This window comes from Engraulis encrasicolus, chromosome 1 (assembly GCF_034702125.1).
Source record: "Engraulis encrasicolus isolate BLACKSEA-1 chromosome 1, IST_EnEncr_1.0, whole genome shotgun sequence".
NCBI classification, from domain to species: Eukaryota; Metazoa; Chordata; class Actinopteri; order Clupeiformes; family Engraulidae; genus Engraulis; species Engraulis encrasicolus.
The window spans coordinates 54,854,498-54,866,997 of record NC_085857.1 but is presented as its reverse complement, the minus strand read 5'-3'; the positions used below and the strand labels follow the sequence as shown (position 1 = coordinate 54,866,997).

Below are 12,500 nucleotides of genomic sequence, written 5' to 3'. Positions count from 1 at the left end.
CTTTTTTGAAAACCGATACAAGTATGAGTACATTAATGTGTGTACTTGCCGATACCGAGTACAGATACCTTTTACCACCGAAATACAATGAAAATAAATGCATGGCCTTGTTTTTTTTCCGCCTGTGATATTTTTATTGTCCATTTCCATGTAGATTTAAATGTTAGTAAATGTATGAGGTGGCACTTTTTTCCATGCTGATTTCAAGTCCACAGAACATGACAAGATTTTGCATTGTTTTGAGTAATAGTAGTACTCGTAGCTGGTATCGGCAAGTGCTTGACAAGTACGAGTACGAGTATAATGAGCAGTATCGGGAGCTACTGGTACTGGTATCGGTATCGATGCATCCCTATTTTAATGAATAGGATATGTGGGTACATGAGGTTCAGGGATTGGTACTGACATCCGTCAGCCTGCCACATACGCGCTAAAATCATCTTTGGCTAGTAGAAACTGAAGTATCATTAGCCATTCAGGCCGGTATGTTTCTGCTCTGAATGACAAAGCAGCGTATATTGACTGTCCTGAAACAACTAGTTGCCAATACAAATGTAAATATGCACACCTTCAACTGTCTAGTGCTGATTTAAATTGTGCAATGTATTTCTATGCGTCCACACTACAACCACTAATTAGAAATGTCATACTAGCACAATATAAAAATGGCCATTACAAATGACTTACCTTATTATTATTTTGTTTCACAATGCTACTATTACTATGTCAGAATTGTCACATTAGGACATTATTGAAAATGCAGAACAAAATATTTTTAATATATGTTTTTAATATGTTCTCTGTGTTCTGTTTTCTAGCCTTGCACTTTAAATGTCTGTATGTGTACTGTCTATGTCTATACTGTCTGTGTCTATACCTAAAGTATGTCTATGTCTGCATAAACATATTTTCAAATTCTTTATATGACCAGTGCATGTAAAGAAATAAAACCGACTTGACTTGACCTCAACAACTCACAATTAAATGGAATGAAAGAAAGTCATAGACCCTAGTGTGTACTCTTACGGCAGGGACACATGGGAGGCGAAGCGAAGAGAGGCGAAATTCAACCGTCATCAGGTCGTCGCAGCAAATCAAATGGAATGGAACAGTTATGTTGTTGATTTGATAGGGCCGCGGCAGGCGAATTCGCTCCTCATTTGCATAACATTAAACTTTCTTTAATAATTCAGCTTCGCTTCGCTCCTGTTTGCTTGCATTCTCTTGCCTTCGCCTCTCTCATAGGAATGAATGGCGAAGTTGGCTTCGCTTGGCCAAATTCACGTCTATGTGTCCCTATCGTTATAGAAGAAAATATTCTAGAAGAGGTGTTGTTTCACACCCATCACCGAGGAAAGCCGCAAATGCTGGCAACTGCTTACTTTGCCTATACCTTGACATGAAGTAAAACTAATGACAAAACTAATGAAAGTGCCCCCCAGAGCAAAGACAAAAATATTTCGCTCTCACGTAGGCCTTACATATTTATGCCCTTGCACACAACATTGTGCTTTGTGTTTCTGGTCTATATAGGCTAAATCAAATTCCATTCTTCAATTAATCTGTTCTTTCCTGTGGCCTGTGTGCATGGACCAGTGACACTTGTTTCTAGAGGCAGTAAGTCGATTTGAAAGCGAAAGCCCATTGGGAAACTCCAACTCCCATTGTCATTGTGACACAGCTCTCCACAGCACACAAGTGAACACTGCACACTACAATGAAATTGCATTTATGCCTCACCCGTGCAAGGGGGCAGCCTTCAGTGGCGCCCCATGGGGAGCAGTGCGGTGGGACGGTACCATGCTCAGGGTACCTCAGTCATGGAGGAGGATGGGGGAGAGCACTGGTTGATTACTCCCCCCACCAACCTGGCGGGTCGGGAGTCGAACCGGCAACCTCTGGTATGCAAGTCTGACGCCCTAACCGCTCACCCATGACTGCCCTGTGAAAATGTTCTACAAATCATTGTTATATTAGGCCCTACATTATGTGTGTGTGTGTGTGTGTGTGTGTGTGTGTGTACAGTATTTCCTCTGACTTGAAGCTCCACACGTGTGTGTTGCATGCTGCTAGCGTTGCGAACAGTGCACTGGTATGTTCCGCTGTCGTTCAGCGCCACCTGCTGGATGAGGAGGGAAAGGTTTCCACTACGGAGGTGCCGCGGACTCACAGCAGCTCGGCCACTGTAGCCTGGGGCAGCGTGATGGATCATCTCATCATCACTGCCGGCGCGGGCGTAAACCAACCAGTGGTCAGAGGAGCCAAGCAGGGGTCGGGACCTGGGTGATTGACACGTCAGGAGAGCCAGTCAGCAAGCGGGAACTGATGAACAGAGTTGTATTAAGTAGAAGTCAGGGTTGCTAGATGAGACCGATGATTGCCAGCCCAAAAAAAGCTCAAAGCCCGCCTGGAACCATTAAATCCCGCCCAATTTTAACTAAATTCTATTGATTTCTATTGATTTGGGGGTAAAGGGGGTCCCCTGGTAATGACGGATATGTACAAACCCCAACTCCGGTGAAGTTGAGACACTTGGTAAGCTGTGAATAAAATCAAAATGCTATCATTTTCAAAATCATTCAATACACTCATTAGATGGAGAATCGTGTGAATATAGTGTGAACATAGTGTGACATATTAAGTGCTAAAACAGAGAAAGAATATTGTTTTGCAGGACATAATGTACTGCAACACGTCTCAAATAAGTTGGGACGGGGATGAGTGAAATGTAATAAACATCCAAATAAGCTAAAACAATGCAAGGAAGAACATTTTAAAATAGATCATACTGATGGACAATATGAGTGTCCAGGTATAAGACCAATACAGAGAGTCACTCGGAATTAAAGATGCAGAGAGAATAATTACCACAGTTATTACATAAAGATTTGAATTCCGTTTGATTGATTGTGTGGATATAAGCAATATGTTTGTCATTAAAATCATTGCATAGGTTCATGACATCATGAAATATAGTATATTGGCTGTAGTCTTACTCTAGCACTCCAACAACTAAAGCTATTGAAAATTATTAAGAACACTTTGTGTGTGCTAACGATAGAGGGGTTTAACATTCCCCTATGTACCGAAGTTCACTTGAATAGACCCAGAAGACACAGGAAACTTTACTTAAAAATGTAATTCTTTTTGAAAATAATAGTCTTGTATATCCTGTGCTACATTGAAAATGAACCATCCAACTTGAGTTAGTGCTCACTTCAAAAGTCAGCCTCCATGGCATGGGGGAGCAGTAGTGCATTGGTTAAGCTGTTCTCACTCATTTGTAGAGTTAAATACAGTGTTGAATGATACATATGGGTTTTAAACAGCCTAAAAAGTCACTCGCTCATCATATTTTGAAGGGAGATCTATAGGACAAAGGGCATTATCTTCTATGTTTTTACCGTTTAGCACCATCATGAGGACCAGCAGGTGATGAAGTGGCTGGCCTTTGGTCAAGACCTCTCACATTGTAAGCACTACAGAAAGGAAAACACTAAAAAACGTGAAGAGGAATGCACCCACCATTTAAGCCATTGAAATCGTGTCCTGGGGCCACATAACAGAAACTTCCTAAGTCTGAAATCCTATCTTATCTTGAGATAGGAAGGGATTTAGGAATTTTGCTATAACAGAAGGAGGTTTCCTAACTTAACTTAGGAAGAAATCCTATCTTATCTTAAGATAGGAATATAGCCATTCCAGAAGCATCCTAAGTTAGGAATATCTTAACTTAAGATGCCTAAGTTAGGAGACCATACACCCTGTCCTAAACTCAGGATACCACTGTTACTGGTGCTTTTTTTGCATTATGCACAATGTCAGCAACATGGGGCATCACACCAAAACACCTAGAGCAGTGATGCCTGGGTTAATGGGAGCATTTTGTTTTCAAGAGAGAAAAAAATGGCACTGGTACGGTTACCACGGTAGCTTCCCAAACAGGCAGGCTACAATTCCATAGTTGCCTGATGTAGGCCTAAATAATTTGATGCCTGTCATTGTTCTATCCATGCAATAGGCCTATAGCTTACCTTTATTTAGAAATTAAAAAAGAAATTAGTTTGAAAGCCAAACACATTTCCTATTAACAAGTGTAGGCTAACCTTTGAATTAGGCCTACTTTGACCATGGGGTTTGCACATCAAAGACTGATTTCGCAACGTCCAACAAAAAAGCAACCGACTTCCCTCGCCAAAGTCTCCTCTCAGGAGTTGAACAGGACAAGTTACAATGCCTTGTCTTCTAGGTCTACGGATGAATGTATAGACCACACAAAACTAATCCATTTGTCCTCACAAAGTTAACGGTGTAGATATTATGCTAAACACTAAACAGGGTTTAGCATTTCTAGGTTTCGTAGCATTGTTCAAAAGTTAGCCTATTTAATGATCCGATTCCTCTCGCTCTCCCTCGTCCTCTGTCAGTGCAGTCACACAGGAAGGCGCACCTTGCTCTCCCTCCCTCTTGCCATCTTCATGCTGTCATTCAAACTAATGTTTCTATGATCACGTCTTTAGTTCACACGGAGGCATCCCAGAATGATGACTGTTTTACACGCGTTGTTTAGGCTGACAGTCGATGTGACTTGTTTCGTCGCCCGTTTCATTGATTTGAATAAGCTAGCCTACTTGATCATGGGAATTTGCACATTGTTAAAACAGCATTCAGGTGGCGGATTTGCGACGGGAACTGCTGAAACTGACAACACGGCTATGAGGAAACTTTTGAGGATTCTTAGCTACAAATGTAGCCTACATGAATGATGGAAAGTAACGCCCTCGCCCTCCTTTGATTCACTGTATTTTTTCGTCCGTAATTATGAATAATTAGGCTATGCGTTCTCCCCCCAACACGTAGCCTAGGCTACAACTGGCTGCCCGTCGCCAGAGCCGTAGAGAAAGAGTTGGATCATCCTTTGATCTTTGCCGACGAGTGGTCACGTGGTTTGCGTAGTCTACGCCCACCGCAGAAGGGTCCTATACACCGGGAGCTGTCAATATATTTCATTGAGCGAGAGCGTCCTTTTACGGTAATTATATCAGATTATACCCCCCCCCAAAAAAACGAGTTCGGTTTGTTTTTTGTAGGCCATTTTATGGCCTTCATTGTCATGTAAAAATATTGTAGTGTCAATACCGTAATACTGTAATATCATTGCAGTTACACTTTTGGAGGGAAACGTCATCTTAGCTAGGAAGCTCCATTACTTACCATTGAGATGCTAATTGTCCGTAGCCCTTGATAATGTCTATTTGTTTTGGATTCAGCAGATTTACAGTAGGATATTTTAATGGATAAAATACTTCCAATACATAAAAAAATAAACACACACACGCATATATATATATAAACACAGCATGTCCCAGTTGTAGGCCTACAGTAATATAACATTACTGTTAATTTCGGCCTTTATGATGCTAGTCATCATCAGACCTGCCAAACCACTCAATGCAGGATGCAAATGAACATGAACATGATGCAATGAACATGAAGTAAATAACCCACAGCTGTACAACCTGTGCTTGAATGGTTCAATCTTTTATTTGAAAGAAAAATTACTCCAAATAATAATAGTTATATTGGTATAGAAACATAAACAACCCAAACAAAATAACTATGAATAAAACGGCATGTCTGTGTACATGACAAGACGTGTGTGTGTGTGTGTGTGTGTGTGTGTGTGTGTGTGTGTGTGTGTGTTCGTGAAATCAATAATGCATGAAGAATTGGAATTCACTGGAACTGGAAACATGCTGGAACTTCCAATGCATTGAAAGCATCAACCTATGACCAGAGTGGAGCAGACAGGAGAAAAAAAAAAGAGAGAGAGATTTATTTAAATACATGGCATGGGTGTTGGTGCTGAAAGGGATTGATTTGAATATTTCAGAAAAGACTGATTTGCTGGGATATTCACACATAACCATCTCTGGGGTTAACAAAGAATGGTAAGGGGGGAAAAAGGGTGAGCAGAGATTCTGTGGGCAAAAAATGTCTTGTTGATGGCAGAGGTCAGAGGAGAATAGCCAGACTGGTTGGAGCTGATACAAAGGCAACATTAAGTCAAATAACAACTCTGTACAACAAAGGTATGCATAAGAGAATCCCTGATTACACGGCACATCAAATCTTGAGGCAAATGGGTTACAGCAGCAGAAAAGCACATTTGCTGCCACTCCTGTCAGCTAAGAACAGGAAAATAAGGCAACAATTTGGACTGGCTCACCATACACGACACTAAAAGATTGGAAAAATGTTGCCTGGTCTGATGAGTATATTTTGCTGTAGCGGTCTCCACCAACACCACCTCCTTCACCTCCTGCACCAGCCTGCTGTAGCGGTCTCCACCAACACCAACACCACCAGGCTGCACCAGCCTGCTGTAGCGGTCTCCACCAACACCACCGGTCTGCACATTTCATTGAGCGAGAGCGTCCTTTTACGGTAATTATATCAGATTATACCCCCCCAAAAAAACGAGTTCGGTTTGTTTTTTGTAGGCCATTTTATGGCCTTCATTGTCATGTAAAAATATTGAAGTGTCAATACCGTAATACTGTAATATCATTGCAGTTACTCTTTTGGAGGGAAACGTCAACATCACCCGCACCAGCCTGCTGTAGTGGTCTCCACCAACACCAACACCACCGGTCTGCACCAGTCTGCTGTAGCGGCCAACACCACCTCCTTCACCTCCTGCACCAGCCAGCTGTAGCGGTCTCCACCAACACCACCAGGCTGCACCAGCCAGCTGTAGCGTTCTCCACCAACACCACCTCCTTCACCTCCTGCACCAGCCTGCTGTAGCGGCCTCCACCAACACCACCTCCTGCACCTTCTGCACCAGCCTGCTGTAGCGGTCTCCACCAACACCACCTCCTGCACCTCCTGCACCTCCTGCACCTGCCTGCTGTAGCGGTCTCCACCAATACCACCAGTCTGCACCTCCTGCACCAGTCTGCTGTAGCGGTCTCCACCAACACCACCTCCTGCACCAGTCTGCTGTAGCGGTCTCCACCAACACCACCTCCTGCACCAGCCTGCTGTAGCGGTCTCCACCAACATATAACCAAACTGAATCAAAATGTGTCTTTTATGGTAGATCATATTGTTAACCAAGTTAACAATGACATTACTTAAAATTGTTAACTAAAGTTAACGATGACATTACTTTCTGCCTCTCCTCTATACCTCTCCTTTTAAATCCATCTCTAACAATGAAGTTTTTTTTCCCATTTTGTTAAGCACTTTGAGTTACATGCCTTGTATGAAACAGTGTTATACAAATACAATTATTATTATTATTATTATTATTATTAAGTTCTATGAAGTTGTAAAACTTGAATAAATGTTTGACAGACAGTTGAACTTACAATTCAAAAATATTGTTAATATCAGTGAAATTATGAAATTATGGTAGTGCAAAAATGAGTATACTACTGCACCCACCACATCCCTACATTTTGAGTTTAGTACAATTTGTCGAATCTATCATTGTATTGCTGGATTGTGAATTTCAATTAACTACATATATTCTCTTGTCTCCAAAACACTTTACAGTTGATGTGTTTGCAATAATTAGAATGTTGTGGAGAAATTATGTCTGGCATGAGGGCACTGTGCCAGCGTTTTCCCCTTTGATAAAAAACCCTAGTAACCTTACCTTTTGGTCATATGAGTGGTTTGTGTCTTCCAGCTTGAATCACAAGTCTACAGCTTATTGGGAAATACGCCAGGATTGCTCCAGCAGGTTTTCAGTTTGCTGGTGGGTGGGAGACCAACAGAAAGCTTTAAAACAGAAAGGCAAGCATTAATCATAAACTGTTCAACGACTGAAATATTAACACTGCAATGTTGAAACGTTGACGAATAGGCTACCAGGTTATGATTTTACTGATTGTAGTTAATACACAAGTACACAAAAAATAATTCTTGCAGTTCTTTGGTAATGTCACACACTAATATCTGACCGAAAATAATATGAACCACACTCTAATCAGGTGCTGTTCATACATACCCGGGTATTTAAATATATTAAGACCTTCCCCTTCGGTTGTGCCTTTCGTTCACAAACGAAGGTTTTCCTTCTATAAATGAAGTTCCAAAAAAAACTCTTTAAAATCTCCGGTTAGCGTTTGTATATAAACGCAGACTTCCACTTACGGCGCACAGGCTTAACGTATTTATGACAGCTCTCAACTGCATATTTATGCGTATTTGCCTGTGATGTGAACAAAAATATTTTGCTAAGCGTAGAGAAGAAAATGTTCGTTTATCAAAATACCCAGGTATGTATAAACAGCACTTTACCCTGATCATCACGAGCTCACAGCTTCAGCACACCATCTGCTTTAAAATAGCTATAGAATCTAGATTCGAACAGAAAAATGACAAAATGAACATCAGCATTTCAATGCCTCGCAGTTCATTGTGAATCTAGCTATCGTAAAGATACACGAGTAATGTAAGCTTAATGTCAGCATAACAAATGAGCAGGTAACATCACCATTGTATACTACCCAAAAACAACAAACATCCTCGGAGACTGTACTTGTGATAGCCTGTGTCGACACACGACACAATAGACACTCAATGGCACAAAAATCCCAAATTCTACTTAAGTAATACCTGAAGCCATGAACATCAGCATTTGAATGCCTCGTAGTCCATTACTGGATCTAATTAGTTAGCACAAAAGATCTCCGTGCATCAACTAGTATAACTTTGTTGACATTAGCCTTCAGCTAGCTTAGAAACATTAGCTATAAATGACCGTAAGCAAATAGCTCTGAAATCAAACATAACGACTGTATGGATATTGACAGAAGACAACAGGACGGTATCTTATAAAATATGCGACATATGTGACATGTCATCGTTTAAAATATAGATTGAAAGGTAGCATTGATGTTTTGCGAACACGTCAAAATCCAAAGTTGAACCAAGCGCCGTGCTGAAAACGCTACCACACAATTAACGGGTTTTCACATTACCATTGTGATTTTATATTACCCAAACTGGAAAAATTACATCCTCAGAGACTGTACTTGTGATAGCTTACGCTGACACAGACAGACAACTTTGATTAATCTCCCTATTATATCAACTTACCTGGGAAGTGGTCGACACGCCAACGACACTCAATGGCGTCCCCGTTGCTGCACAGGACCCTTTGAGCAAAATGAAGTGACGGCGAAACCCCGGATGTAGAGCAGCCATGCTCGTCCGCGGCCGTCAACGGCTTCAGGACAACTCTTTCTCTACGGCTCTGCCCGTCGCTTCAAAAGTGAAGTCGTTACATTCTATCAAACTCGTGCACATTCGAAATGGCAGAAACAGACACGACCAATCGAAAAAATCAATATGATAGAGGAGTTAGGAATTCCTAATTTAAGATAGGATGGGGGGCCAAAAATAAGATAAGAAACGGCTAGGGACTTAGGAATTCGTTCTGTAATAGGAAGTTAGGATTTTTCCTATCTTACTGTTCCTATCTTAAGTTAGGATGAGCATTTAGGATTTGTTCTGTTATGTGGCCCCTGGAATTGACACTGTCTATAAACTCATCTCATCAGTTAATTAGCTATTAAGAGTTGTCCTTTACTTTGTTTATAGTCTTCTTCAACATTTGCTGCCTTTTAATGTCCCCATCCCAACTGTTTTGAGGCGTGTTATTTTTTCATATTGATGAATACTCCCTAAATCAATCATTTTGGTCATATTTGATGGATGATTTGTTTTCTTTGTATCGCTCTTCATCTAATGTAAGAATCAGATGTTTGGAAAATTACATTTTTTTGTCATTCACACATTGTTATTCACAATGGGCTTGTAGTTGCATTCAAATGACAGCAATAACAGCTTTTGTGAGTGAGACAAAACGTCCCTAAATTCGATGACTGAAAAGTGTGATGTCAATAGAAAAATTGAACATAAAAAAATGGACCATAAGCCCAAACTCAACAATAACAGCAACTGAACACAACAAAGACCTCAATGGGATTTAGGAAGAGTCTGGGAGGTGGGAGTCGGACCTGACCTGGTGATTGGCACGTCGGAAGAGCCAATCAGCAGGCGATGCCAGGTGATTGACAGGTGTGAGGCGTCAAGGGGCGGGCTCAGGAAACACGGCAGCAAGGCGTCCGCTCCTTTCTCCACCACCAAGGGGCCTTCTGAACCAGACACATGGAGGGAGACTGCACAACACACACACACACACACACACACACACACACACACACACACACACACACACACACACACACACACACACACACGCACACGCACAGTATGTACAGACAAACAAAAGCACAACAAACACTCACACACACACACACACACAATGAACTGGTTTCCCATAGGCCAGGGGTGGGGATGGGGAACCTTTTTCATTCGAAGGGCATTCTTAAGTATAGAAAATAATCAAATCGCTGGTCCCTGCCCAATGTGCTATAGCTCCATAACATAATAGAAGTGGAAAAGTAATTGAAAACATAAAAAATGAAACGAATCGTATGGTATCATGGAGCACTCCATCTCTTGCTCTCTCAGACACACACACACACACACACACACACACACACACACACACACACACACACACACACACACTACGGCAAGTGCCAAGAGATCACACAAATAAATCTGGTCTTTATATGTCAAACAGAGCATGTCCCCCATCTCTCAAATGCACTTACACAGACACACACACTGCAAATTCCAAGAGGGCAGAAACAGAAATGGGGTCATACACGTAGTACAGTATATCACCTAAGTGAGTACACTCCTCAGAGTTTTTGCAGATTTGTGTATATATTTTCATAGGAAAGCATTAAAGAAATTTCACTTTGACAAAATGATTAGTGACCTTTTAACAACATTACTTAGCATCAACTTAGCATTGAACTTTTACATTTTGAGTGTGCACCTGGCTTAAATAGATTGGTGTGAGATTTGAATACAATCCTATGGAGAATATCATGATCTGCAGTAGTCACAGTGCATGTTGACATGCATGTTTCTTTTAGGCGTATTTCAGATTGCCAATGTTGACAACATTCATGCATCCCCAAACCATGTCAGTCCCCACTACCATGCTTGGCTATTGAGAGGATTAACTTTTTTGTAAAACACACTTGTACCACCGCACGTGTACTCATTACATGGGTGTACTCACTTACGTGATATACTGTATAGTATAATGGTGTGACATGATGGTGTGACATTATTGGTGAAATGCGGTATGATGGGGTTTGTGACAGTGATTATTTCACCTGAGGATGCAGAGGGCAGACCAATCAAGCAGAGAGAGACATAGCAGAGAATGCTGAGATGGGGTTGTGACACCACCCGGCTACACATTGCAAACAGTCCTAGAAGGACACACACATAGCAATAGGATTTGTATAGCACATTACACACTGTCATGCAATCTGCTTGAGAGAAAATGATGAGAAGAGATAAGAAAAATATCACAAGAGAGTAGAAAGTATCATTGAGGGTAGATAACTAACTTTCGACCAAAGGCATATGAAAACAAGGCCGACAGGCGGACAACAGATGCGTCCCTCTATGCCAGTTCCAACTATGCCACCCCCCCCCCCCCCCCAACACCCCCCCCCAAACGCCCCCCTGGCCTCCTCCTAGCCTGTCAACGCCCCCCGAGGATGTACTTTTTGTTTATTGGTCATCATGGACACTCCAAATATTGTGGCAGGCAGCAAGGCAGCAAAATGGCGAGACATGGCTTTATTTTTTGCAGTTTAGGGTATAATAAGCTTATCATCATTATTGGATTTGGAAAAGAACCATAGGCTATGATTTGAAATTTCACATAGCCTAGATGAAGTGAACATTACAAATTACCAGACATTTATTAGGCCTAACAACCTTTAGTATCACGCCATTTCAGCAGTATGTGCATGTGGGAAAGAATCTAAACATCGACAAATAATAAATAAATAAAACCGTTTGGGTGAATCATGCGCTTATGGACTTTTTTTTCAATACCAGCTTCACCGTCAAGGCACAAAGCAGTGAAACTCAATTACCCAGAATGCTGCACGTGAGCTCTCTACCCGGGTGGTGATTCTGGAAAACAAACATGGCGGCAACTCGCTTTACTACCTTAATAATGTGTTAATCCGACGCTAGATTTCTTAACTGATGAAAATCGAAGGCAGAAATCAACATTGTAGTGTCTAAATATGAGGTCGATTGGTCTATTTGTGGCGTACATCACGATCGGCTGAGTTGTTGGCCTCACGTTTGTCAGTTAGCCTGTGGCTAGGCTACTTTTCGCCAACGTTAGCATCCGGTTAGAAAGGCTATGCTTGCACGCATTCGCTCCGGTCCAAAATGGCAAGTCTGCCGCCTTGTGGCCACATGAAGGAACAATTGAAAGAATGCGTTTCAGACACAATTGAAGGAATGCGTTTCAGACGGACGGACGGACGGACGGACAGACAGACCCTCTTATAGAGATGCTGGGACGCATC

General features: G+C 41.7%; 1 protein-coding gene and 1 long non-coding RNA gene across 2 annotated transcripts in view; both read right to left on the bottom strand.

Moving 5' to 3' along the window:
* Positions 1–2,300, bottom strand: part of LOC134442347 (butyrophilin subfamily 1 member A1-like) — a 9,091-nt gene extending 6,791 nt beyond the window's left edge. Inside the window, exons 1-2 of the mRNA XM_063192562.1 lie at positions 2,171–2,300; positions 2,034–2,119 (exon numbers count right to left, since the gene is read on the bottom strand). Coding sequence (XP_063048632.1) covers positions 2,034–2,119; positions 2,171–2,212 — 128 coding nt within the window. The 5' untranslated portion in view covers positions 2,213–2,300. The remainder of the gene's footprint in view (positions 1–2,033; positions 2,120–2,170) is intronic.
* A 1,102-nt stretch (positions 2,301–3,402) lies between these two features.
* Positions 3,403–11,370, bottom strand: LOC134442455 (uncharacterized). Its single transcript, XR_010033396.1, has 3 exons — positions 11,277–11,370; positions 10,043–10,199; positions 3,403–3,479 (listed from the first exon to the last, which is right to left on the bottom strand). It is a non-coding gene; the product is annotated as an uncharacterized LOC134442455 (long non-coding RNA).
* Between the last annotated feature and the right edge of the window lie 1,130 nt (positions 11,371–12,500).